Genomic DNA, 27,795 nt, shown 5'->3' on the forward strand with positions numbered 1-27,795 from the left:
ATATTAATGTATTTGTGGTGCGTGTGCTGAGTATATGAATTCTTTTTAATCATACAGTTGTCTTAATGTAAAATTTTGCACATTTCTCGGTAGACTGAAAGTTAGTCTTGAATGAATCTTGTAGTTTGAGATCAATTTTCTTCAATGTAATTGTTAATTAAAATAGAAGTAATTAGCATCTTTTTCCTCCCTAGGTATGTGTTCTTCCTGGATCCATGCAATATTGATCTAGTACATCAGAAGATCAAATCTCTTGCTTTGTGTGTATCAGCTTGCCCAAGGAAAGAACTAAAAACTTTGGCTGATGTTCAGAAATTTGCTGAAACTAATGGTATGAAAAAAGCATGTCTATTCATATACCAATTTCATAAGATTGTAGAAAGACTTGTGCATTAGCTGACCTAAAAATGAAATCTAGATTAAGAAATACCATTACGCCCTAACATTTCTTTTAAAGCTTATAGTGTTAGTATGTTTGTGTTCATGTCTTGGACACTTTTGAAGGCTCATTCTGAAAACAGGAGCAGAAAGTATAACGAGAATTTAAGAGGATGTCTAATAGTGGTGAGTGTGTTCCAACTCTTACAGGAGTGTTCTGATACTGCTGTTCAGCAGTAATTGTTGAAATACCCTCAGGGGGCCCGTGACAGCATTTCTGCTGTCAAACTGCACTTGGAGCATGTCTGTGGTTGTGGGAAATTGTCCTGCTTTTATTCAGTGTCACAGTGCAGTGCCTTTTTGCTTTGTGGATTGTTTTTTTGTTTGTTTGTTTGTTTTTGCTTTTTTTTAAACACTTAAAAAAAAATAATAGGGAGAGCAACTGTATTACCATATAAAATACTGTACTCCATCCCCAAAAGCAGTACTTTTTCTCTGTAGTAGTGATACTATCAGCTCGATCCATATTTTAACATTACACATAATAAAATGCATGCGAGACAATCAATTTTTGGACCATCCAAAACAAAATAAACGTAAAAACTTGAAAATAATTTGAGGGAATTGTCAAGTTCTCCCACTATTAAAGTGGGAGAATTTTGTTCTAGGCTTCACACCTGTTATTTTAAAATGCTATGATGAGATTTCTTTGCGACTCAGCTAATGATGGGTCTGTCTGGTTGACCAAGTTCAAATCAGTGAACTTAGTTGCTTTTCACAGACAGAAATGACATGTTATTCTCTGTTCTACTACAAGTGATATGAGCACTTGGTTTTCTTTTTGAAAGCAGAATGAGTTCAAGTGGCCCTAGAACGCTGTAAGCACTCTCAGGTCTTCCCAGTGAATTGCCTGCACATCTTGGTATCTGACAGATGAATCCGAGAGCTAAATATAGAGTGGAATTAAAGCATGTTACTTGAAAGTCTATGTAACTGTACAAACAGCTGTCTCAGCACAATGTAGGGGATAGTTTGGGAGTGATAACTTCCTCATGTAATTTGTTTACTGTTGTCAATTTAAACCCACAATGAAAGTTAGTGTTACTGTAATATGGTTTTACTCTTCACCTCTAAATCTAGCTGAGTTTCTCTTACCTAGTGCAGGCTCGGTATATTTTTGTGTGGAGTTTAAGTATGTCTTGAAGTAATAAAAAGCAGCCGTACTGTGTAACCACAAATACTGTTTCTGTGTTTCTATCTAAAGTCTTACATTAACTATGTCTGAAATATTTTCAGCATAATTATTTTTTAAAGTATAGCAAAAATCGCTCTTCCTAAAAATGTACTGTGTCTTATTTTCATGATTCTTAGTTCTAACTGTATCTCCCTTAGCATTTTAGGTTTTAAACAAAGCTCACAGATCTTCATTTATTAGTATCAGAGCCAATTGTTTCAGCTTAGAGAAGCTTGACCAAAAATGTAAAATCTATTGTTAAAGCAGAATAGAATCATTCATGAGTTCAAGCCCTAGTTTCCATTATGGGAAACTATTTCCATGATTTTGGGCTATTCAGAACAACCAAAAAAAAAAAAAGGTACTAAACTAAGTCAAGCTTTTTTTCTTTTTTTTTTTTAAATGCATGCGGTACAAAACTGGAATCACGCAGTGCTGTGAAACTTATTTCCATGGCTTTAGCTCTGATTAAATGTTCACCAGCTAGGGCAGGTTCCAAAAAGTGTGTTTTGTAGCAAATAAACAGCCTACCTATTGAGCACCATGAATGTTATGGCAACATAGTTTGCATATAGATAGTGAAAGTTAAAGAATTATTCAGTCCTGCAATAGCAAAAGAACATTGAATTAGTATAAAAATTATAGTACTCATTAATCAGGATCTTTTTTCTGAGAGCCACTTTATAGCTCTAAGAGTAGGCTTAAACTACATAAAACTAATAAACTATTGCAGATTATTTCAAGTGACAACAGACTCTATAAAAAGAACAAGGAAATCTGAGAAACTTGAACATGACTGCACACAGTTTAGTTGCAATTTCTATTCTTGTGATGTTATCAAGTTGGAATTTTAGAGTTCAGCTGACAGGTTTTGAAAAAGGAAGGCAAGAGATATGTGTCTGGTTTACTGTGACAGTTAGTGCAGAGTTTTTCATGCTAATAACTTCTAATGCTTATAAAAAACAAACAAACAAAAAACCAGACCGTAATATTTGAAAATGCATGGGTGTAGAATGCAGTAAAACCTTAATTGTGATCTTCTGAACCTTTCTAAAAGCTTTAACCTGAAGATAATAATGATGCTGGAGATAGGCTTTGTGTAGGTTGCTGCATGTAATTTGAAGAACTAGCCATTTTCACCTGACTCAGATGCCCTCCCTGAAGTCACCTTACCTGTCTCTGCACCTTGGAATTTCTTCTTAAATTACTGCTTAAGAATCATTCTATCCTAAAGAAGTCTTTTGTTGTGCCTCAGCCCATCAAGAGTTGATATAGTAAATTCAGATGAAGCAGTTTACCTGAATGTCTTTAAGAGAAGCTGTAATACAGTAAAGCATACTGCAACATATTGAATTGATTCATGATTTTATTGATAGTAAGATATGATCCTTCAAATAGCTTAGTGTTTGTGGTTTCTTTCCTAAAATGGAGCAAGCACTTAACTGCTTACACACAGTGTGATAGAACTGCTACCTTAGGACTCAAAGCTTTCAGGGAGGAATTCTTTGTTATAGTGCAGTACAACATGCGTTTGTCTGTAAGCAAAGTTATGAATAAGCATTTAAGGCAGAGAAAATTCTTGCTTGAGGCATGAAGAACATTTTATCGTGAAGCAGCCCTTCGGCTTCCTGAATCAATAATGATGCACTTGCTATTCTGCTGTTGTTTGGGAAAAAGAGATGATTTGGTGAATAGTGCTGTGCCATTTCAGGTCAGTAAGTTCTTCTCCACCCCACTTAGTTGCTCACTGCAAGGTTCTGCATTTGCAGTGCCATTGCATCTAGGAAACAGAGAACTCTGTTCTTCAGAAAGTCTGGCTGGTATTCAGGAAACAAGAAAGTGTGTGCCTTCAGTCTGTTCAGAGTGATTGATAGACAGAATACTGGTAATTGGTTTCTTCACCTCTTACAAGTGGAGAAACAAGGAAGGAAAATGCTGGGCAGTTGGCTAAGATCTTCAGCCTGTATAAAGATGCAAGTTGAAAATCTTAAAAATGTTCTGAAGTGACTCCTGAAGCTGATGCAGGATTTACAGGGAACATTTTCTAATGCTGTTGTCACATAGACAAGCTAATCATAGAATCACTGAAGTTGGAAAAGACCCACAGGATCACCCAGTCCAGCCATTCACCCATCACCAATGCTTCTCACTAAACCGTGTCCCTCAACACAATGTTCAAATGTTCCTTGAACACCTCCAGGGTTGGTGACTCCACCACCTCTCTGGGCAGCCCATTCCAGTGCCTGACCACCCTTTCAGAGAAGTAGTATTTCCTAACGTCCAGCCTGAACCTTCCCTGATGCAACTGAAGCCATTCCCTCTAGTCCTATCACTAGCCACACAAGAGAAGAGGCTGACCCCCAGCTCACTACAACCTCCCTTCAGGTAGTTATAGAGAGCAATAAGGTCTCCCCTGAGCCTCCTCTTCTCTAGACTGAACAATCCCAGCTCCTTCAGCCGCTCTACATAAGGCCTGTGCTCCAGACCCCTCACCAGCTTTGTTGCCCTCCTCTGGACACGCTCCAGGGCCTCGATGTCTGTCTTACAGTGAGGGGCCCAAAACTGGACACAGTACTCGAGGTGTGGCCTCACCAGTGCTGAGTACAGGGGGACAATTACTTCCCTGTTCCTGCTGGCAACGTTATTTCTGATACAAGCCAGAATGCCATTGGCCTTCTTGGCCACCTGGGCACACTGCTGGCTCATGTTCAGTCTAGCATCAATCAATACCCCCAGGTCCATTTCCTCTTACACAGTCGTCCAGCCACTCTGCCCCACTCTGCCCCAATAGTTGACTTCGCAGAATCTAGTGGATTTTGCACAACAAAGGAACTTTATAATGTGAACTGATTATTGGCTGATCTCTCCAGGACTTTCTCAGCCAGCAGAACATTTTAGGCAGAGATTTGATGTTTTTGTTTGGTCTTGGCACTTAAAAAACAGTGCATGTTTCTTTTTTACAGAAGAGTATTGTTTCTTTTTTACAGAAAGCTGATTGGTGCATAACATTCAGGAGACATTACAGTGGCCTTTTCAAGGCCTTGCCAAAGTGTTGCTTAACATCCTTGAAGATTTAATTAATTTATAATTGTGAGAAATGAGCAATGCAGTGTCAGTATTAAAAAAACAACAACAACAAAAAACAACAACACTAAACAGCTGGCTAGAATTTCTGACTTGTTTAATTAAATAATATCTGTAATAAGTAGTCTTTATGGTATTCATTTTGTATATGTTTTGTAAACAAATACATGCAGAGTTAGGAACCTGAAATATTTCTGTTCTAATACATGTTGTCAGACATCTCCACAAGGAGAATTCTGTAGCTAGACCAGGCGAGTTGGGGTTCAAGTAGACTTTAGAGCTTGAGGTGAAGCTATATTGTCTGCAACTGAAACTGACTTGAAGTAAGTCACTAAGGGAAATCAAGCTTCTTGAGCCAGAGGAGGGCATCTTTCTGAGCTCTAGTGGAAATCGCTTTTTTTTTTTGTCTGAAGATAACAATTTCTTTACACATAGTAATCAAAGTAAACCTTTACAGTGTGCTGCTAGTATTTGCTGTAGAAATACCTTAGAAATAGTAGGTATATCACTGCCAGATTCTGACATTTTTCTTCTGTTCCTGTTCGTCTACTCCCATTTTTTTTTCCCCTTTCCCTCAACAGAAGTGTCTTGGTTGAAACCTAATCCTTAATTTTCCGAAAGCCATTTGTTCCACATTAGATGTAGGCACATTGTTAAAAAGATGGCGCACCACAAGATCTTTGGGAACTGAACATATTGATTTTGACTGCCATTTTTTGAACGATTTTTTTTTTTTTTTTGAGATGAAAGGCACTATGGCTAGTCTGCCTTCTTACTACAGCTTTCGTATCAGAATTATTTTGTGTTCAAAATGGGCTGTAGTTAGAATGAAGCAGTTTTCACAACAGAGGGAGGCTGCCTTAGAGCCTTTCAGTAATCTGCACCAACATAGTATTATTGATTACATTAAAAAACTGCTTGGAAAGCGAAGGAACAGTGAGGTAATGAATCTTGCTACTGCTCTATAACTATTTAGAATTACATGAAAAAATGTGTTGTCAGTGATAGTGGGACAAAATATCAAATGTAATGGAATACGTGCGGAATGAAGGGGTCGGAAACAAATCACTGGTATGTTTTGTGTTTTACTACAAACTGGTTACTGCTGCTTGGGAAAGAGATTGTGAAGCTACTGAGTACAGTGAAAGAATTAGGTGAGGGCACAGAATTGTCCAAAAGTGTAAGATTTATTAATTCTTGAGAGAGGAAAACAAGAACCATATTACATGTGTGATTTACAACTCTGTTATCATCATAAAGGTTGTGTTTTGGTCCTTACTTTGCGAATGTCTTGTGATGGTACATCGCTCTGGAACACCCAGGAGTTTAGATACATACAGTCTCCTCACTGTCCTTCCTTTAAAACACAGTGTACTCCTGAAAGGTACTGAATGATAGATCTAGAGAATGAAACTTGCTTTATTCACTGAGAACAGATCTGTTGTATTTATCTCAGAAGTCCTGACCACAAAGTGCTTCATCCAATTCCATTTTGCTAATATCAAGGCATCAGTACTTTTCTGGCTTCTAGTATGACCCAGAAGTTAGTTTAGTGTGTTAGATAAAAAGTTCTGTCTTTGTCTGGCCTTTTACATGTTCCCTGGAACCATTCACAGCAGAAGTGTCTACAATATCTAGGTATGTTTATGCAGTCCTCTGATGCTTCCACGTTTACTACTTCAGACTGTATTCTTGTCAATGGCTGAGATGTGGATTTCCTGTTTTCTCACTCGTTTCTAGTTCTGATGCTAACTTGTGCATAGCATAATGCTGCTTCATTCCTAAATGAAGCATCAAATGTGAACTATCTGCTTCTGAAGTGTTTTCGTTATTCCCTTGGCAAGTAGGAAACTGATCCAAGCCTAAGCTTTATGTATTCTTAGTGCTTGCGTTCTAAGTGCAATTATTTCATATCATTGTTGACAGGATATAATTACAGTTGTCAAACCTAGTGGATAAGGAATGAAAAGTCTGGTCAGCATCAGTGTATTTCCTTTCATGATAGCTTGAGCCTTTTTCAACTTGGGAGGAATGAAGAGAGACTTTTGTTAGCAGTGAATGGTAACTTAAACACTGCTTGTCATCTTACCTATTCTGTGGTTTTTGGCTGTGGAATTTACAGCAGAACTCCTCACAGTGTCTTAAGCTTCCATCTTTTTTATTTTTAAAAGGAAATGGGATGATTGCACCCATGGCTGCCTTAAGGTTGGAAGGAAAGCTTTTCTTTTGAGATACTTTGTCCCAGACATGGCCTCAGAATATTCTGATGCCTGGAGCAGCTCTATTTATGTAGAAGCTATGGGAAAGATATTGTGTTGCATCTCCAGAATACCACCTAGTGTGTGAAAGTACCAAATAAAAAGCACTGTGAGACCAGAAGGCTCTGTGTATTCATTGCTGGCTGGGCAGCTGTTAGTCCACATGGTTCAGAAGTATTTTTCTTTAAGGTTAAAGCTTGTTGAGACCTCAAATTCAATCCATGTAGGACTGTTGAATGTTATTTGCCTAGCAATTTCTCCAGAAGAAAGATATGCACAAAGGTTGCAAAGAATTATTATTTAATGATTTTTCAGTTTGTTCTCTGAATTCTACCGATAATGTTTATGAAACAATTAAGAGTGTTAGTAGTTCAGGAATAATGGTGATGTCTTTGGTAAACTAATTGTCTCAGCAAAGTAGATAATTGGAACTCATCTTTTAGCTTCTCCAGCCCTTATAAACTCAAAGAGCACAACTGAGACTGGCTGTACAAAGATTAGTCTCTACTAGCCCAGATTAAAGGAGTCTAAAGAAGCATGTTCCATGGGATGTACAGTTCAAGGCAAGAGGCCCAAAGGAGCCCCAGGAGCAGTTCATAGAATCATCATAGAATTCTAAAATGGCTTGGGTTGGAAAAAACCCTGAAGATGATCTAGTTCCATCCCCCCTCCTGTAGGCAGAGTTGCTACCCACTTGATCAGACTGCCCAGGGCCCCATCCAACCTGGCCTTGACTGCTTCCAGGCATGGGGCATCCACAGCTTCTATGGGTAGCCTATGCCAGTGCCTTACTGCCCTCTGAGTGAAGAATTTCATAGAAAAAGAGAATGGTTTGGGTTGGAAGGCATGATCTGCCCTTGTCACGTGTTGACTGTCCTGGATCACCTCTTCCTTTCACATGTGCCTTAATATCTCTTCCAGGAGGATCTGGTCTGTGATTTTCCCAGGCACGGAAGTGAGGCTCACCAGCCTGTAGTTCCACACTCCTTCTTCCTTTTCTTACAAATGGGAGTTATGTTTTCCTTTTTACAGCCATAGGGGACTTAATGTAACAGTCATAACTTTACAGATATGAAGGAATGGCTTGGCGATCGCATCAGGCAGTTCATTTAGGATCCTGGGATGCATTTTGACCAGTCCCATAGATTCGTACACATTCAGTCTCATGAGATGGTCTCATGTTCATTATTCTCTTACAGTGGGAAGTATTTTGCTCACTTGATCCCCATGTACAGGTTCAGGGATCTAAAGGATGTGGGAAGCCTGACTGCCAGTGAAGTCTGAGGCAGAGCCTTCTCCCTATCCTTTGAAGCCAGTTCTCCCTTCTCATTTATCAAAGGGGACGTGCTCTCCTTTGCATGTCTCTTCTGACTAATGTACATACAGAATCCCATGTTGTTTCTTATATCCCTTGTCAAGATCAGTTATTTCTGCACCTTGGTTTTCCTGATCCCAGACCTGCATGGAATTTTTCTCCCAGTCTGTACAGGTCTGGGATTGCCCCAACCAAAGTACAGCATTTGCATTTGGCTTTGTTAAACTCATTAGGTTCTCATGGTCCCACTTATCCAGCTTGTCCAGGTCCCTTTGAATGGCATCCCTTCCTTCTTCATATCAACTGCAAGGGATGAGAGTTCCCAGTCAAGAGGTGGTAGTGGCAGCCAGAGGCATCCATTGCTCCTTTGAATGACAGGAGCGAGTGTGCTCAGGAGGGTTCTGGGGTGAACTGTCATCATGCTTCCAGTTTCTGTCACAGCCAGGGATTTTCTAGCTCATCTTCATCTACAATTTCTGCTTGAATATCTATGTGCAGATCATGATCTGACATTCACTATTTCTCACATTACATTTTTGAGTGGGATGCAAAGAAAAGGGCTTTGAGATGCACTTCTCCTTTTGTCAAATACTCCCATTCCAGGCCCATAGTGAATCCTGCCTTTTCTTTCATCGGCTGAGACCAGTAAAAGTCACAAGGAGCCATGGCCTTCCACAGATCACCTGTCCTTTTGGCTTATGTGGTGTGGGGGCCTCTGTGTATGTTATGAAAGCCGTAGCTAAAGACTGATAATATTGAACAAGAAAACAGAGCAGACATCTCAATTTCAGAGTCTTCAATCTGTATACACTTGTCCTTATACAGTCCCTCCTGCTTCTTGATGAAGTAATTTCTACAAGTTAGATTTTGGTCTGTATTCAAAGCAGAAAACAGTTAAATATCTTCTTGTTCCTTGTGTCTGTAAGAGATAGTACATATGTGACTGCATCCTGCAGTGCACCCCACCTCATACCTCTCATACCTATAGTGACATGTCCAGTTTAAAAACTTCTGCAATATTGTAGTGCCTTTTGTCCAAAAAGAGCAATAATTACTTTTAAATACTCCTTTTATAACTGTGATGTTAAGAAGGTAATTTTATCTCATGTCTTTGTATCTGTGTTTTCCACATAATCAAACAGAAGCATCAGGATGCATACAAACGGTAGAATTGAAGACAGAATTCAGATGTTTTCCCTCTGCAAGAAATCTAACTTTCTTCAGTGGTGTATTTAGTATTTTGGATCTTTCCCCCAAAAACATAGTCAGTAGAAGCAATACTTAACTAGTATTCCAGAGACTGCATGGAATAGCCTCCTCAGTTATTCTGTCTTCTCTTCCAGCCTAAATATAGAGATGTTTTCATAGGGGTAGCAATATGCCAATGGTAAACAAGATTCCTACAAAAAACCTACAACTTCTACAAATAGTATGTTCAATTTCTATGAATAGTACTTATGTTCAGTGCCACACAAGCCAAGAGAAGAGTGTTTCTCAAGACTGACAGTTTAAATTGTCAAAAACCTTATCTACATTACATAGATCCAGTTTGCGGAACTCCCTACTACTTAGTATTTATGGAGAGGGAACTTTGAGAATACAAGGAATAAAACATATCTGGGGATCACCAAGCTATCCTTAGTTACTTATGTAAAAAAAGAATGGTAAGGGCTACATATACAGAACCCTTGCACTGGAGAAGTAGAAAGCTGTTGGCGAACAAGCTTGAGACGAAGCTCTCTTTGGATAAGCAGCTCTAATAATGTTTGAGTTTTGTTTTTGGCAATTTGATATTTACAATACTGTACTGACTTGTATGTGTAGAATACTCAGCTTTTTTAAGAGCTTTACACATCTGTTACAGTCAGACCTTGTGTTCAGCCAACTACGTAACCTCTGCAGTTTGGTTCCTTTGTTCCTTTCTCTGAAGTCTATAGATCAGTTGTGTTTTAATTTTTTTTTCTTAAGTTAACTGACTATTAATGTAACAAATGTTGTCTTATGCAATATTCATACACCGAATGATCAAGAAAAAATGTGGTGGAATAGCAAGGAAGAATGACTTCAAAGTGCTTTGTATCTTCTTTTACATGGGATCATGAATCAGCCTTTTCCTCTTGAATACACAAACTCTGGAAAGCCCAAAACTAGATAGAAAGCATAATTCTGTTTACTGAAGTGTGTGCAGGGCTTGATTCAGTGCTTCATTACAGGAGGATCTGTAGCATAACATTGCGGTAATAGCACAGGGCACTACAAAAGAACAATCTGTATCAGTTCTGATATTGTTTGCAAAGATTAGGAATATTTGACTTTTTTCCCATCAGTCGTTTTTTCTTTTCTTCCCCCTCTCAACAGGATCTACCCTGTGTAGCTACGAACTACTGCCATCAGAATATACTACAGACCCAAGGGCTGCCAAGTTGTGTCCTAAATATCCTGTTCCAGAGAGGTAATATTAACATCTTGTCTAATGGGGGGTGAAGGGAACAGAGACTTATTTTCCTTATGTGCTTTAGTGTTCTTTGGAAAATATGCCTCATAAATTTCTTCTGTCTTAGAGAGAGATTTTTTTTTTAGTTTATTATTGTTGCATGTTCTTAAAACACATTGGGAATGCAACTCATAAAGGAAAACCTGAACTATCCACACATGCATTAGTAAGATGACTGAGCTGGTAGCTTTCAGTTCTCTTCTGTCTCACGTAACTGATACAGTGCTGAGTATCAGCTGTTTTTCTACTTTTTACCCACAGCAAGCTGCCTTCCAGCACTGCAGTTCAGGGAGCCATGTGTGACTATGTCATTTTCCCTTTCAAAAATCCAGTGTGCCTCAGAAATTACATGTAGAGTGTTCACTTTTTGCACCTTACCTCAACTAATCGAGTGCAGCAAGTTGCTTCATTTTTGATTCTTTCAGTTCCCAAATGACCAATGCAGGAATGCTCAAGAAGCAAAATGAGATTTTTCTTTTATAAACAGATCGATTTGAGTTTTATTGTTCAAAATATTATGCTGGACTGCTTTTTGTGAAGTAGAGAGAAAGGACGCTTGCTCCAGAGACTCTGCTACTGCTAGCTGCGTTGGCTCCACTGGAAGCATTTCTGTGAAAAGAAGTGATTTATTTGCTGTATTGCACGCCTTTTTGTCAATATTTCTTCTCAAGAAGAATCCAGTTCAGATGTGTTTTCTCACATCTTAGCTTTTCAGACATATTCAGCATAGATTGTAATTGCTTACTCTTGCCCTATGCATCATCTTTTGTTACAGTTTAATAAAACGTCAGTTCTAGAAACTCTAATTTAACTATCTCTTGTTGTTAAGTTAGGCTATCTGGTGAATATATTTTTTTAATATAAGTAGCAGCTGGAGTAATTTTTTTATTTTATTTTTTACTTTTCCCCACAGCAAGTCAGTATTCTGTGCAACTAACCAGCTGTTATAGCTGTAATACAAAAACAAATGAAAATTTCAGTGCTGGCTTGCATACTGAAAAGCCCTGTCAGTCTTAATTTTGTCAGATATATATTGACTTTTCTCACTGTGTGTTCCCATGCCATTCAGTCTGAATGAATGTAACTTAATAAGAAAACAGATAAGTAGAACAGCATGTCAGAACCCTAATGATAATATGTAAATTCTGTGCAAACACTGCCTCAAGTTATTTCCGAAAAGCTATTGTGTCAGTGGCATATTTCCCCTTTGTTATTTGGCATGAATACAATGTACAACATATTTGAATATTTTTGAGATTGAGAAGTCTAAGCTTGATGCCCTCAGGCAGAAAAGACCTATATTGTATATGTAATCCACTCTGTTTTTCAGATTTTTATGGTTAAATTATTTGAGAAAATTGGTGTAATTTGGAGGGGAAATGGAATCCTGTGGAGGGAGACAAATGAAAAGGCTGCACACTCTAGACTGAGACATTCTGGCTGAACTTACCAGCCCTCCTTTTCTTTGATTCAATCTATCAGAGGTAGGAACCATCATCTAGCTCCCATTAGGTCAATGGAATTGGAGGTAGCTCAAGCTGTGAGGTCTTGATATTTGATATTTGATCTTGATATTTGATATTTGATATCCCTTGATATTTGATGACTTCTTCACACCTTGCAGTTGAGACTCCAGTTCTCAAGGGACTCTGATCCACCACCTTCAAGGCACGATGTACCTTTGACTTAGCGGTTCAGCCTAGCGGTGCAGTTAGCAATTCATGTTTCTGCTGTAACTGCCTAGAATCTCGTGAGTCTCAGTGGATCATAACCTTTCTTTTTAGTTTTGGAATAGAGAACACTAGAGGAAAACCCATGCAGCTTTTTCCTCCAGTGTTTCTCTCTCAGCCAGCTCTGTGGAGCTGTACCAAGGGTCTGTTCGGTAAAGGCTATAGAAAACAAAAAGATAGATAACAGTGGCATTTCAACCAGTCTCCGTACATAGGTTTCTGTGGGTATAATTGTGAAAGAAAACAGTTGTCTTCTGAAGTTGAGTATTTGAACAGTTAGGTGGAGATCTTAACTTCATCTGCTGGCTTGAACTGCACTTGCTTTATTCTTCATTAAGCAGCATATTATTATTCTGAGAAACTTGCAATTCAATTTCAGTATGCAATATACCGAGTAATGATCGAGAGGCCATACAAGATAGTACAAGTCAGAGAGAATAGATCTATTATTGAATTTTTAATTAAACAGGACACCTTACCTTTCTTACTCATTGAGTCAGAACCACTGAAATAGAAGCAGATCTCAAAAGATGAATTCTCGGGAGTGCAATTTATTCAGGAAAGCTTGTAGGAACCTCATTTTTTATTAATTATGATAAAGTTAGAAATTAATTATTGCATAGGAAAATAGGTAACTTAAAATGTGTAGTGAGAGTACTGTAACATGAGGGGTGTTAGATAGGTGATACAAAGTGGTACACATAAAACATTTTTTCCTGTTAGTGTGGATTTTGGAATGGCATTTTAGTCCTGCTGGACTTACTTTTCAAAATTGGTTTTTTCTTATTCATATTGCAGAGATAATAGTCCCTTGCATACTCCCAGCTCAAAAATTGTGTATTGCTGCTGGTGTAGACAACTTTTTAAATACTCCAGAATTTGTGCAAAGTTAGAACAGCTAACAGTAAAATAAATCTCAATTTTCAGTATTTCCCAGTATTAATGCATATAATAAACTGTAGCGTGTTGCATATTCCTGATAGGCTGAGAGAATATGCAGGCTGTCTTTTAAATAGGGCTACCATCAATATGGGTTTAGTTTGTTTTTTAACAACAACGCAGAATTGCTTTGCTGTGCTTAACTGCCATCTTCATCAGTAACCAACAGTAGATTATAATATGAGCACCTGCAAATGTGTTTATCTACTCGGCACACTGAGATTAGAACTGTGTAATTTACAATTGTCAGTCACTTTAAACATAAACCTAAAATCTATTAATTATCTAAGTCTGGAAGGTAATCGTAATTTCTCCTGAATTCTATGTGGATAATTACTCTCTCTCATGGTTTTAGGAATGTTGTCTTTTTTTTTTTTTTTTTTTTTTTTTGCCAAATAAAAAATAGCAATGCATATGAAGAATGTGCCTAACACAGCTGATTTGTTCACTGTGTGTTTAAGATAAAGGTTGGAATTTTGGAAAGGCTTGGGATTTATAAATAGTTATAGCAAGTAGGAAATCATTGGTTTATGAGTCATTACTAAAATGGGGATACTGCAAAACATTGTGTGCATTGCTGCTGCAATCCACTGAAATCTTGTAAGGAAAGAACATTACAGAGGATTAAATAAATTTAACGTTAAAAGATTGACTTAGCACAAGATATATTTCTTTTATTGGATCAATTTACAAAAAGGAATGTATGATTAATGAAATATACATATGAACTGCAATTGAGAAGATTGACGCAAAGATTTAGTAGGCGACTTTGAGATCTGGCATCGCTTATGAGCCATATATGAGAAACATTTGGAAAACAAAATTATCCAATTTTCACGTGAAGATTTTTGCTCTTTTATCTTCCTCTGATAGACTTGATAGCAGGTTGTGCTGAGCATTCAAAAAAAGTTCAATACTAGCCCCAATGTTTTGAGAGAGGAGGCTTCCAAAGCAGTTAAGGAGTAATGAAGTCATAGAGACATCTTGGCATGTTTTTGCAGAGAATGTAGTGCATTATTTTAATAAAGTAATGGAGCTAAACAATGTGATTGTAGTCTTCAGTAAAAGAACAAGTGTAGTATGGGGGAAAGCTAAAAATATATGTATTGGTTTTTCTTGACAACAGTTGTGCATTGTGATGTCTTTAAGTGCAAAATGTGTCCTTTCAAGAGTAGTATTGTCATTTTGGGATTTCTTTGCCTCAAATGTGAGCCAGTACTCCATTTCAACATGGGTGAGAGGCATTGTTTCAGCTGCTGGTTCACCATGTGACACTTGAATAAGATATGTTTCAGTGAAATAGGAACATGCATTTTCTGAGCCTTGCTGTTTACGGGTGGGAGGGTAGTATGCTATTGGAATGTGCACTCCAACTTCACAGGGTTACTTGTAAGAACGACATCATTTCCCATTATGATCATCCTCATTCCAGCAGCACTTGTGCATTCAACACATGGTTTCTGGTTATGATGTTATGAGGGTGGAGTGGTTGCATCTGTTCACCTTTCATTTGTGTGTTGATGTGGCATTTATATTAAGTAGGAGTAATTTTTTTTCCTGATTTTTTTTTCTTGTGTCACCAGTGCACCTATTCCATTCTTCCATCGCTGTGCTCCTGTGAACATTTCCTGCTATGCCAAGTTTGCAGAGGCCCTGATCACCTTTGTCAGTGACAGTAGTGTCTTACACAGGCTGATTAGTGGAGTTATGACCAGCAAAGAGATTATATTGGGACTTTGCTTGTTGTCACTAGGTAATTGTTTTTCTCATTATTAGCTATTTACTGCAGTAGGAGATTGTTAACACCCTCTAATCACAATATGAGAAAAAAAAAAAAGAACATGTATTATAGCATTAAGCCCTTAGAAAATGGTTCAGAATGATACATATTTTTTGACAGCTAGATGACTTCTTCAGAAGCAATGCATGTGCATTCCTGTTTTTTTTCTCCTCTTCCACTGATGGGAGATAGAAGATGTGGGGCAGTTGATTAGCTAACATTAGTTTTGGTGTAGTTAACAGAGCATCTGCATTCTCCTCATTTTTATTAAAATATTCACATTTTTCTTTTATAATATTCATCTTCTGCCAACTGAAGTCCCTTTCCAAAAAGAAAGGACAGAGAGGTGCACAGTAGCATTCTTCTTGTTTTGGTTTGTTTAATTTAAATTAATTGTGCACTCGAATTTTATGAAGGAAATTAAATGTGCACTCGAATTTTATGAAAGAAATGTAATTTATGTTACTCCATCCCCCAAAATTTAAAAAAACAAATGAACATTCAGCTTCAGGCCTTTGAAAAACTCAGCCTGAAAAGCTATAAATTCCCAGCTTTATAGAGGTACTGAATGCTTTTTCAGTAAAAGTATAGCCTTCTCTGGCCTGTAAAGTGACACACTGCACAAGACTGAAGAGCTGTGGTAACAAAATATTATAAATTAAAGTAGAATGCTAGTCACTCACATAAATTACTTTCCTAATGAGTATACTCCTACTAAGTCTTTACGCTTAGTATACCAAGTATAGTAAGTATGAGATGGAAAGCACCAGAGACTGGCCATGTGTGTGAGCAGTGTGAGGTTAAAATAAAAGACTGCAAAGCTGTAACTGGAAAACAAGTCTTTGTGTTTTAATCTGCATTTGTGGTTACAATAGATAAATAAATAAAAAGAAGAGGCTAGTTACCACTTGACGGAAACAGAGACCATTGAGTATCTTTTCAGCTCTCAATAGAGAGCTGATTATTGTTTTATCTTGTAATGGTAAAATCACTATCCAGAATATTCTGAAAATTAGTGGCTGAATCATTAGTGCTACTTTTGGGTTAAGAGTCAGAAGTTAGTACAGTGTTTTACATACAGTTAGTTTTAACTTAAAGGAGAGAGCTACATGATAATTTCCACTTATTTATGTTTTCTTAGTTAATTTACTTTTAAATAGTTGGTTAGATAGTGTGATTCTCTAAGCCTGTTTTTAGTAGCTTACTACTGTATACAAATAGGTATGTGGAAATGTACACTACTCCCTAAATTATAGTTGGCTGACATTGAAGATGTCTTTTTAACATGTAGTTCCTGAATGACAGCGGAACTGTATGAACAGAGCTTTTAAATAACTTAACTCATTTTGAATGTTGAAAATAAACGCAAAGTTGTGTTCTTGAGGAGGTGTGCTCATGTTACTAGACTCAAGAGTACTAACATGTCTTGCTGTCTGTTATATCATTGTCTAAATACATCTGTCTGTACGTATGCATTATGTTTTGTATGTAGTGTACCATATACATGTACTTATGCTCTCTTTTGTTTTAATCAGCAGCACCAAAGCAGGAGATGTAGAGGTGCCTGATTTCCTTAACTATCTGTGCAGTGAGTCTGTAAGACGCAGAAAATAAATCTGCCTAAAAATTATTTTGGAAGGCAGTCTGAACTTAGTGCAGTGGAAGAATTAGAAAGGATCCCTACTTGAAATAATTGCTCTCCTTATCTCACTTGTCTTTTTTCTTTTTTTTTTTTCAGTGTTGTCCATGATTTTGATGGTTATAATCAGGTACATTTCAAGAGTACTTGTCTGGATTTTAACAGTTCTTGTCATTCTGGGATCACTTGGTAAGTTGTGTTCATCTCTAAGGTTTCGGGTGCCTCATTCTCCTATTTGTTTTCCATGTCTACAGGCAATAGCAAAATGCTGCCTATATCTTGGGACTATGCCTTTTTGCTCAGTTTTCATTTGAGCCCCTTGCAAGATATGTTTGTAATTACAGTACTCTCTCAGATAGCATGTTGCTCCATCGGGATTTTCTGTGCTTCTTGTTTGGCAAGCAAGCTTCTTTTCAGCCCAACTCATGCAGCCCTAACCACTGCCTTTTCCTTAACTTTGCAATCATACCAGCAAGCTGATCTGGATGTGTTGATAGCGTACAAACCCACTGGGTATACTCAGGCATTTGGGAATCAAAGGGCAGCTGTTGTTTATGTGGCCTCAGGGTATCTCAGGACATAGATTTGTCCATATAACTGTGTTATGCTCATGAGCTCATTCAGTCCTCCTAGGGGCTATTGTAGGCCTGTCGAAGATCCCTCTTTGAGGAGAGGAAGCAAGGATGGTTTTCTGTAATTTCTAATCAAATCCTATTTCCATTGACCTAGGAGGTCCTGCATGACCTAGGTAACATATAAAATAGAACCAGCCATGACATCTGGAGCGTAACCAAAGATTGTCTTATACAAAATGATTATTAGTCTGCATTACCTTCTATGTAGGTTATCTTCTATATTTGTGAAACTATTATTCAGTTTTTGATAGCAGCAAATGTGTGATGTATGGATGGATGAATATAGGGAAGGAACAAGAATAAAGCCACTGAATTAGAGAGCACTAGCAATGTAATTTTCAATTTGTGTTAGCAAGGGATTGGAAACGGAAAAAAAAAGCCCCACTTGAGGTGGGGCAGTCCTGGTCATATGTACGAACTTGAAGACAAGAGGTATAGAGCAGTCCCCTGGAAAGAGGTCATGGGGTTCTGTCTGACAGCAAGCTGAACATTAGGCAGCAGTGTGCCTTGGAGCCCAAAGGGCCAACTATATATATATATATATATAGGGTGCAGCAGGCCTAGCGCTGCCACCAGGTGAGGGGAGGGGCTGCCCCCTCTGCACTGTGCGGCCTCATGTCCAGCACTGCCTGCAGGTTGGCTGCCACAGTACAACAAAGACATAAAGCATAGAGATCATCCAAAGGAGGGCTATGAAGAAGGGCTCTGTCTGGAGGGCAAAGTGTATGAGGAGGACCCGTGGTGTGCTCAGCACAGTGCAGAGGAGCTGAGGGGAGGCCTCGTGGCAGCTGCAGCTCCTCAGAGGGAGCGGAGGGCAGTGCTGAGCTCTGCTCTCGGTGACAGCAACGGTGCCCAAGGGAATGGCATGGAGTTGTGTCAGGGGAGGGGCAGCTGGGGGTCAGGGAAAGGGCCTGTGCCACAGGGCGGTGGACATGGGACGGGCTGCCCAGGGCAGTGGGCACGGCCCCAGTGTTGGAGTTCAAAGGGTGTTTGGACACTGCTCTGAGACACAGAGGGTTTGAGTTTTGGGTGGTGCTTTGTGAAGTGGGGGGTTGAACTCAATCCTTGAGGGTCCCTTCCAGCTCAGAATGTTCTGTGGTTCTAGAAGGGCAGTAAGGAGGCCATATGTAATAGGCAATAAGCAGTACAATGGGATGCAGATGTGGCCAGAACACAGACAGCTTCTTCAGAAGTGGACTGTAGGAAAACTCCGGTGGTTCGCAGGGCATTACCCATGACTTCTTTATTGAAGAAGTGGCAGCAGCACATTTCTTTGCAGGGTGAGCATTTGTGTTTGCATCACCAATTACAGCTTCCTTGGAAGATCCTTATGAGTCCCTTCCAACTCAGAATGTTCTATGATTCCTGGGTAACCAGACTGAATGAAAGAGCTGAATGACTTATCTTATTGTAAGTTACTGTTACAACATTCTAAAAAATTGCATCCATTGCACAGACTGAAAAAGGACATGTCCCCTCTGAAATATACTGCTTGTTCTTTACTTGATGTCTGCTTATGAGATGCCAAAAGAGCATCCTCCAGTTTAGACCTCAGTAGAGTACCTTCAGCAAAGATAGTGTGATCTCTAGATAAGCTTATGCAGATGATTCACAAAGAATAACAGAACAGAGAAGATTACCCTCAGGAGAAAAAAAATAACAGCAATAAAGACTAGTTCATCGAGAGGCTGGAATCCTGTATTTAAGAAAATTTCTACCTTGGAAAGGCAGGTAAAATATGCAATTGAAGTACTGGTTTAAAGGCTAAGTTTTCGTAACAGTGGTTAGAAGAAAGTAACATACTGTATTGGCCTCCTGGCCTTTTGTTCTTTTTAAGCCACAATACCTTTTAGTGATGTTTTTGCAGTGCCCGAAGACATTGTATTGATGCATGTGTAACTCTGTCATTAACCTGAGGTGCTGTTTTCAGGGTCACGACTCTCCCCTTATTTCTCTACAGATCTTCCCAGTGATTATAAGCTCCGCTTTTTCCCTTTGATATTTTGCATCCTTACCCAAAGATCCCTCTTGGTTTCCCCTCCTGAATTTTTGCATACACCTTGCCATATAATTTCACCCTTTCTTCTTTCAGTCATTCTTTCCTTTCTTCACTTCTGCTTCCTCTGTTGTCTGTCAAATGATTGCTGTTATCTAACTGCTAGAGTTTCCCATGAACTAGTCACCTCACACACTTTCACCCTAAAACACAAAGAGCTGTGAATCTTTAAAGTGGGCATAGTGGGGTGAGATCCTGGAAAGAGTATATCAGATTGAGAAGACAGAAACAGAGGAGAATTGAGCACTTCTTCATCCTTTGAAAGGTCTTGCTCCTGTGTTACGGCAACCCTGCTCTGTCACTACAAGCTGGGGGATGTAAAGACAGCTCACAGCCCTGCTGAAAAGGACTTGGGGTGGTGGTGGATGACAGCTAGACATGAGCCAGCAGTGTGCCCTTGCAGCCCAGAAAGCCAACTGTATCCTGGGCTGCCGCAGAAGTGTGGTCACCAGGGCAAGGGAGGTGATCCTGTCCCTCTGCTCTTATGAGACCTCACCTGGAGTACTGCATATAGATATGCAGTCCTCAGTACAGGAGAGACATGGACCTGTTGGAACATGTCCAGAGGAGGGCCACAAAAATGATTTAAGAGATGGATCTCCTTCTCTGCAAGGACAGGCTGAGGCTGTTCATCATGGAGAAGGCTCTGAGGAGACCAGGTAGCAGCCTTTCAGTATCTAGTGGGAGACTGCAAGAAAGAAGGGGACATGCTCTTCATCGGGATCTGTAGTGACAGGACAAGGAGAAGTGGTTTCAAATGAAAAGTGAGGAAATTTAGACTACATATAAAGTAGAAATTATTTATGATAAGGGTGATAAGGCACTGGTATAAGTTGCCCAAAGAGGTGATGGATGCTCTGCCCTGGAGACATTCAAGGTCAGGCTGGATGGTGCTCTCAGCAACCTGATTTAGCTGTAGATGATCTTAAAGGATCTCTTCCAATTCATAGGATTCTGTGATTCTGCAAGTTCCTGTTGGGTTATCCATTTGTTTCATTGAATCTTCTGTATCAGACCAGACTTGAAAAAAGAAACTTCTTAGTTTCTTTGGTACTAGATGTGATTGTGTCACATAGAAAGAGCATCTTTAATATGACTTCTGTTTTTTCCTTCTAAAACATAGGTGGTACAGGAGTCCTGTGGTGGCTCTATGCTAAAGAACGAATGTCTGCCAGTACTGTTGAGACTCAAATAGCCAAAGAAAATCTTCAGGCTCTCCTGATCTATGCCATTTCAGCTACTGTCTTCACGGTATGTTTTTCTAGTTACCATTTGATTTGCTTGTCTCACCTTTCTGTTTCTTTATTCAGGTGGAAGGTTTATATCGCACAAGTTTAAGAGTGTATTTCTACTACAAGTTCTGCTGTGGTGTCTTTTTTTTCTTCTAAGCATTGTTCTGTAATATGTTCTCATGTCAGGAGGGAGCTATTAACTCTGCATCTGTTCTATTGTACTCTTAAAATGTCCATAGAGACCTCCCATGAATAGCTGAATATGAAGCTCCCAATCCCGTTTCACCTATGAGATTTTTGTTAGGCTCCCATTTCAGAGGTACACTGCAATTTCAGTTTATTTAAAAGACTACTCGTATTTCTGGAATCACTTGTTCCCAAATTTCTTCCACTTACGCAAGGACCGTTATGAAGGTGCTGGCACAAGCTGCCCAGAGAAGTTGAGGATGTTCCATCCCTTGAGGTGCTCAAGGCCACCAGGTTGGATGGGGCACTGATCAACATTATCTAGTGCCTGATTTAGTAGCTTGTAACCCTGTCTATGGAAGTAGGGTTGGAACTAGATGATCTTTAAGGTCCTTTCCAACCCAAGCCATTCTGTGATTCTGTGAACTGAAATACTAACACTACTGAACCACTGTATGCTCACTCAGCCTTGTTATTTCTTTCAGTCACTGACCTTGCAACTAAAAATTGTCAATGTTTGACTAACTTACATGACAAGTCCACCATACAATGTCCAAAAATGAATGTTAAAATTGTTTTTTTTTGTTAAATCTTCCAATCTTGCTAATTTCATTGGCTGTAATAGCGTAACTGAGGGTGAAATCTGGTGTAGTCTTGTAAGCCTGTAGCTGATGATGATTTCAAATAAACAATTTGAGATTAGAATTCCCTAAATGTGTAGTTTGGAAAATAACTTCTCACCAGAAGAAGCTGATCTAGATTTTACATTTTGATCTTGTGCTCTCAAAATAGAGCTTATGTTAATTTTCTGTGTTTAAATATCCTAACTGTGCAAGGTATTTGCTTGCTTATTTTTCAGTTCTCTAAAATGTGATTTGTAAAACTTCTCCTTCTAGGTTATCTTGCTCTTGATAATGTTAATTATGCGCAAACGAGTAGCTCTCACTATTGCCTTGTTCCATGTGGCCGGCAAGGTCTTCATTCACCTGCCACTGCTAGTCTTCCAGCCATTTTGGACATTCTTTGTGCTTATCCTCTTCTGGACATATTGGACCACAGTCCTACTTTTCCTTGGTACTACAGGTAAGCAGCTCCCAGGCTTATTTTGAAAAACCTACTATATTTAAACCAGTTTTCACATGTTTGAAGAGATGGTAATGTAAGGGCCATTGCATGCCTTTGCTGTCTCCAAAACACAAGTACATTGTAAGTGTCCAGTATTTTCCAGATTTTTAGTGAAATATTCTTTGATCTTTCTTCTGTTTGTACATGATATTATGAGCAGCCATTGTATTCTAAATTTCTGCCTATTGTGAGAGCATAGATGGGATCTTTGTTTGTGTTCCGGTCTTGTCAAGAGCTCCTACAATTAGTCAGTCTTAGAGGTTCAAGTCTTAGTTACTTAAGTAGAGAAGCCTAGCAAATACTTTCAAAATGAAAGATGCGTGTTTTAGTTTGCAGTATCAGTGTTTCAATCACAGAGCTTTCTGTATAACAGACCTAAGGAGGTACGAGTCTCACTGTGTAAATTATATCAAGAATAAAACAGACAAATCAAGAATGAAAATACAATAAAATTATTTTTATTATATTTAATTATATGAGTTCTTGGCACTTGGTAGGTGTGGTTAGTCTTGGAAGTTTTCACCGTATAGCTAAAAACTAAAAATATTACAGGATCCAACATACATTTTCCCAAATCTGACATCTACTAGCATGAGTAGAATCTAGAGTGGTTCCTCTCTGAATGGTTATGAACAGCTAACCAGTGATTCTTTTTTGTCCTCATTAATTTCTAGGTAATCCTGTCCCAAATGAAGAAGGATTTGTTGAATTTCGGGTGGCAGGCCCTCTGAAGTACATGTGGTGGTACCACTTAGTAGGACTGATCTGGATCAGTGAGTTTATCCTAGCCTGTCAGCAGATGACAGTAGCAGGAGCTGTTGTGACGTACTATTTCACAAGGTAAGGATAAACTTAGCTTTATTATGAGCAGCCTAGAAATGCAATTAGGAGAAATAATAAGGGATAGAGCTTTTGGGGAGAATACTTCCTTTCTGCCTGAAAGCTGGAGAGTAACTGAATTAAATTAACTTTTTTTATATCATGTGAAGTCTTATAATAACATGTTTTGCTGGTTATGGATGATATTCCGGGTGTTCAGGATTTGAAGTCTTGTTTATCTTGTAAAGAGTGCACATTGTGAAAACATGGGTGATTGTCTACTAGAAAAGAATACTCCTAGAAGACCATCTTTAATACTGATAACTAGTGTTGATAAACGAAATAGAGATTGAAAAACTACTGACAGAAATTTGTTATTACTATTTTAATTGCAAAACAATGGCTTTTAAATTAGTCTTCATTAGTCTTTCTTACTCCAGATTGCTCAGGGTCTTAATAGATTCATTACTTACATATAGATTGTCAGAAAATTATGTACAAATACTAAAGTGTTACAAAATATGTATGCATTAAAACTCCATATTTCATTGCTGTATTAATGTCCGCAGCTGAGTATCAGAACAGTAGAATGTTACCTTGGCTATTTTGCATGGGTCTGCTGGCTGTTCAAAAAAGCAATACTGACACTTAAGCAGTTTTTTTTTGTTTTTTTTTTTTAACAATCTTTGGGCATTAGAATTTGGTTTCACAGAGATAAGACTCATTTCAGAATCACAGGCTTGTCCTGATAAGTTCATCCAAGCTCTAGAGTTTTGTCTCTAGTGTTTGAAGAATTTTCTGAAGTTAAGGGTGCTCAAAGTGTACACAAAATAAGTGAAAATGATCTTATTTCAGCCATTTAGGATCCACTTTTTGCCCTAGAAAAACAAAACAACAGAAACCAAACCAACAGTAACAGAAAACAAACAAAAAAACCCCACCTGATATCAGATGCATTATTTGTGTTTCATGAGAAAAAAATGGTATTTCAGTGATCTGAAATACTATGTTTTGGTATGTGGAACAGAACTGTTGCAATATTTTTGGTAAGGAAAAGAATCAACAATGCTAATTGTCGGTTTATCACTTATGTAAAAGAAAAATTGACAAAATGCACATCATTATTCAGGAATGAATCTTCAGATTTTCTCAGTCTTTTCCAAACAATATAAATACAGGTTCTCTGATTAAACAGCAGCATGAGTAAAGGGTGTTGACACAGTATTTAGCAGTGTCAATTTAATTAAGCAAGGAAAACTGAGGTAGTATAGTGATGCTGTTCCCAAGAAAAAGATATATATATAAGTATCCTGAATACAAATGTGGTTCAGAAAGTGTTTTGGTATAAAAAGCTTTTCATGTGAAGGAGATGATTAGAAAAACTAGGGATATCCATCAACCCTACTGTTTTCTTGTGATATGCTATGAAGAGTCTAATTTTTATTTTAATGGGTTTTTAAATAATCATACGGATATTTTTTGAAGTGCATAATCACAAATGTTTAGTTTGTCTTTTTTTAGTTGTGACTATTACCTGAACTACATTTGATTTCTTATCTTTCCTAGTCTTTTTAAAATATATCGAAGGCAAGGCAAATAAATTAATTTACTGTAGTGATAGAGACTATTTTTATTAATGATGATGTCCTCCAGTATAGCAGTGAAATACATCTGAGAAGTTGTTATCAGATGTTACAGGGTTGTTAAAAGTAAAGAACTATGAGTATACACAGTAAAGAGGAAAGTTTCACATTGCTGCAGGTTAACAATGCTTGTGTTTCATTTACCTTATTGATTTATGTATTTACCATCAGCTGAAAGTGTATAATTTTACTTTTAAATGAACCTGTCATTCCTTAGTAGGAATTTTATTTTAAGATAGCAATTATCAATTGTTTCATACTGTTACTTCTTCCTGAATTTTGAGGTATAATTCTAAACTGAAAAGTGACTTCGTAATAAGTAAAGGGCATGATGATATTTCCACAGCAAATATCTATAGAAGAATGTTTTAGATATGTTCGCTATTCATTTACCTTAGCAGGAAAGAGTTCTTGCAACTTGGGCAATAATAGATCTCAATATCATATCATCACTCAGTTACATTTACTTGACAAGGAGATAGTGATCAGGTTGCCTAGGTGTAGTGCTCAGGCCTTAACTTTTGTGTGCTTGTGTCCAAAGGGGAATTTGACTTCCTGCACCTGAGCTCTAAAAGTTATTTGGAAGAAAATATAGGGAAAACCTGTAGTCATTAACGTTTCATGGTGAAGTTGCACAGAAGTTATTTTAATGTGATGAAGACTATTTCTTGACTTGTTTGAATGAAACTTGCATGAAAATAGTTATCTCCCAAGATGGGAAAACTTGTTCTTTTAATATGTGGTTACTTGAAGATGTAATAGCTAAATTAGCTGTGCAAAATTGAGCCGAAATTCTGACTTGCAGGGACTATCAGTGTTCTGTGTGGAGTGAACAATATACAGTCACAACTAGAAGGAGGATAAGAAGTTCCTTTTGCATACTAGCCTGTTGGAAATTTGTAGCAATTCTGTAGGATGACATTAAATGCATGTTGATTATTCTATGTCATTCTTTTTCTCTTTTCAACAGGGAGAAAAGGAATCTGCCATTTACTCCTATTCTGGCATCTGTTAACCGCCTTGTCTGTTACCATCTGGGAACAGTAGCAAAGGGATCTTTCATTATCACATTAGTGAAGATACCACGAATGATTCTTATGTATATTCATACACAGCTCAAAGGAAAAGTAAGAGAAATAGATTCCATATCCTTTCTGAAAGGCGAGATGTGCTTACAGATAATTTAGTTAAACTTATTGAGGAGGCTGAAAGTGTCGTTTTGAAATATTTGGTCTTTCAAGGACCATAGGACTGAGAGTAACTGCTTGAGTTAACAAGTTGAGTATCAGTTACTGAAACATGAAGTAATATTATTTTCTTACGATCTGTTCTTTTTACTCTGTGTCTTTTTACTTTGCTTCCCTAAATTTTGTGCTTTCCTAGGAAAATGCTTGTGCTCGTTGTATGCTTAAAGCCTGCATCTGCTGCCTTTGGTGTCTAGAAAAGTGCCTGACCTATTTAAATCAGGTAAGATTTTCAGTATTCAAGTTTTATGTAAAGGAATGATGATATATGTGATTTGTAGAATGTAATATTAGGCTGACACATAATGTGTTGTACTTTGGAACTGAACTGGGTGATGGTACTTAAATCTTGTCTTCATTACTGAAATTAAAATACAAGGGTTCCATTAGTCTTTTTTTACATTTGCAAAGGTGAAAGCCAGTATTGATCTTTGCAAAGTTTGTTTCTCTGCTTTAGATGAGATTGATTTATTTAGGGTTTGGAGGTGATCCTCTGTATGTCCTCTGCCAGACTACATCTAATTTTAAGAATATGTTTGCTGTGACAAGGGACTGAACCTTTTCTAGGTTTAATATTTCATGTTTACAGGATTGAAAAGAAGTAAGTAACATCAAACAGTCATTGTCATCTATAAAATGGAAAAAGTTTCAAGTTGTGACACGCAGGCTTGTTAGACCACCTTGGAAAAGACATTTAGTTGGCCTGTGGTTTCACCACTGGTAAATACGCCTCTAAATCATCCTTATGCTGTTGTGGGCTTTGTTTTGCTTTGTTTCTGGAAATTGGGAAAATATAATCAGAAGAAAACAACAGTATAAACTTGAAAACTGTCCTGGATACCTTTGAATGCAGTCTATTGAAGTATCTAGAAGTTATCTTGGTGGACTTGTATATACGACTCTCAAATGCTTTTATAGTCCAGTTCTTTTTCTTAATGATTCCATTGCTGCAGCTGTGCCACTGCTCAACTCTTGCAGAAATACTTAAATTCTGTTTAATTAGGTTTTTTTAAATGAACTTGTTAATTCTTGAAGTATGAGCAAGGGAGGAAAAGAATGGTAATTCCCTACCTCATACCATCTACTGTCTGGTACAAGCAGGGATGTATGCTTTGTTTCAAAAACTATCAAGGGTATCTTTACTGTATGACATAGGACTTACTCAAAAGCTGTATTTTTTCCTACTCATTTCCCTCACACACCTTTTCCCCATTTTTCACTCCTTCTCCTATTCCCCTTTTGAGACATCTTTCATCAACTAAATCTTCGCTTTCTTTTTCCCAGAATGCATACACAGCCACAGCTATCAACAGCACCAACTTCTGCACCTCAGCAAAGGATGCCTTTGTTATTCTAGTGGAGAATGCTTTGCGAGTGGCTGCCATTAACACTGTTGGGGATTTTATGTTGTTCCTTGGAAAGGTATGCCTTGGCAAGCTTTGCTTAGCAATGACCTGTACCTCAGATACAAAGTGCCTTCAAATTTCTTTTTCTTAGCTCTCACTTTATTGCATCTAGCTACACCATGTACAGAAGGAGCTGTCCAAAATTAGGATAAGCAGATAGGTAAGATAGGTAAGCAGATGATATGCTTAGGTCAGTAGAAATGGCTGGATGATGACAGTTTTTGCATGAATACATTTTTAGTGAGTCAAGCAAAGTGTGGCCAGAAATTTTGAGGATATGTTTGTAGTTAGAAATGTAAAATCTTAAGGAAATGAGGCGTTTCCTCTGAATTCTGCTCTCCGGGTTTTTTTGTTGAAAGTTGACACTTTGTTGATCACCATTTTTGACAGAATTGCACTGGAAGGCAGTACTGGAGTCCACAATTAAGAACTGTTAGTTTAAGCAACAAAGTTACTTATATTCTGAGAAATGAAGTAGATAATTCCTGTGGTCAGTCAGCTTTTTGTCTCTCTAGGAATTCTCCTGTACTTGGTGCTGATAAGGCCATACCTCAAGTAGCATGTTTAGTTTTGGGTCCCTCTGTACAAGAAGGACATT

General features: G+C 38.1%; 1 protein-coding gene across 3 annotated transcripts in view; it reads left to right on the top strand.

The window, feature by feature from the left end:
- Nucleotides 1-27,795, top strand: part of SLC44A1 (solute carrier family 44 (choline transporter), member 1) — a 66,521-nt gene that overhangs the window by 28,899 nt on the left and 9,827 nt on the right. For 2 of the 3 annotated variants that reach the window (XM_003643040.6, XM_046905702.1), the window contains exons 4-13: nucleotides 195-331; nucleotides 10,628-10,721; nucleotides 15,016-15,185; nucleotides 16,951-17,040; nucleotides 20,666-20,793; nucleotides 21,857-22,043; nucleotides 22,760-22,925; nucleotides 25,518-25,674; nucleotides 25,931-26,014; nucleotides 27,076-27,213. In XM_003643040.6, the coding sequence (XP_003643088.1) occupies nucleotides 195-331; nucleotides 10,628-10,721; nucleotides 15,016-15,185; nucleotides 16,951-17,040; nucleotides 20,666-20,793; nucleotides 21,857-22,043; nucleotides 22,760-22,925; nucleotides 25,518-25,674; nucleotides 25,931-26,014; nucleotides 27,076-27,213 (1,351 nt within the window). The remainder of the gene's footprint in view (nucleotides 1-194; nucleotides 332-10,627; nucleotides 10,722-15,015; nucleotides 15,186-16,950; nucleotides 17,041-20,665; nucleotides 20,794-21,856; nucleotides 22,044-22,759; nucleotides 22,926-25,517; nucleotides 25,675-25,930; nucleotides 26,015-27,075; nucleotides 27,214-27,795) is intronic. The other variant, XM_046905703.1, reaches the window with a different exon arrangement.

Source organism: Gallus gallus, chromosome Z (genome assembly GCF_016699485.2).
Source record: "Gallus gallus isolate bGalGal1 chromosome Z, bGalGal1.mat.broiler.GRCg7b, whole genome shotgun sequence".
NCBI classification, from domain to species: Eukaryota; Metazoa; Chordata; class Aves; order Galliformes; family Phasianidae; genus Gallus; species Gallus gallus.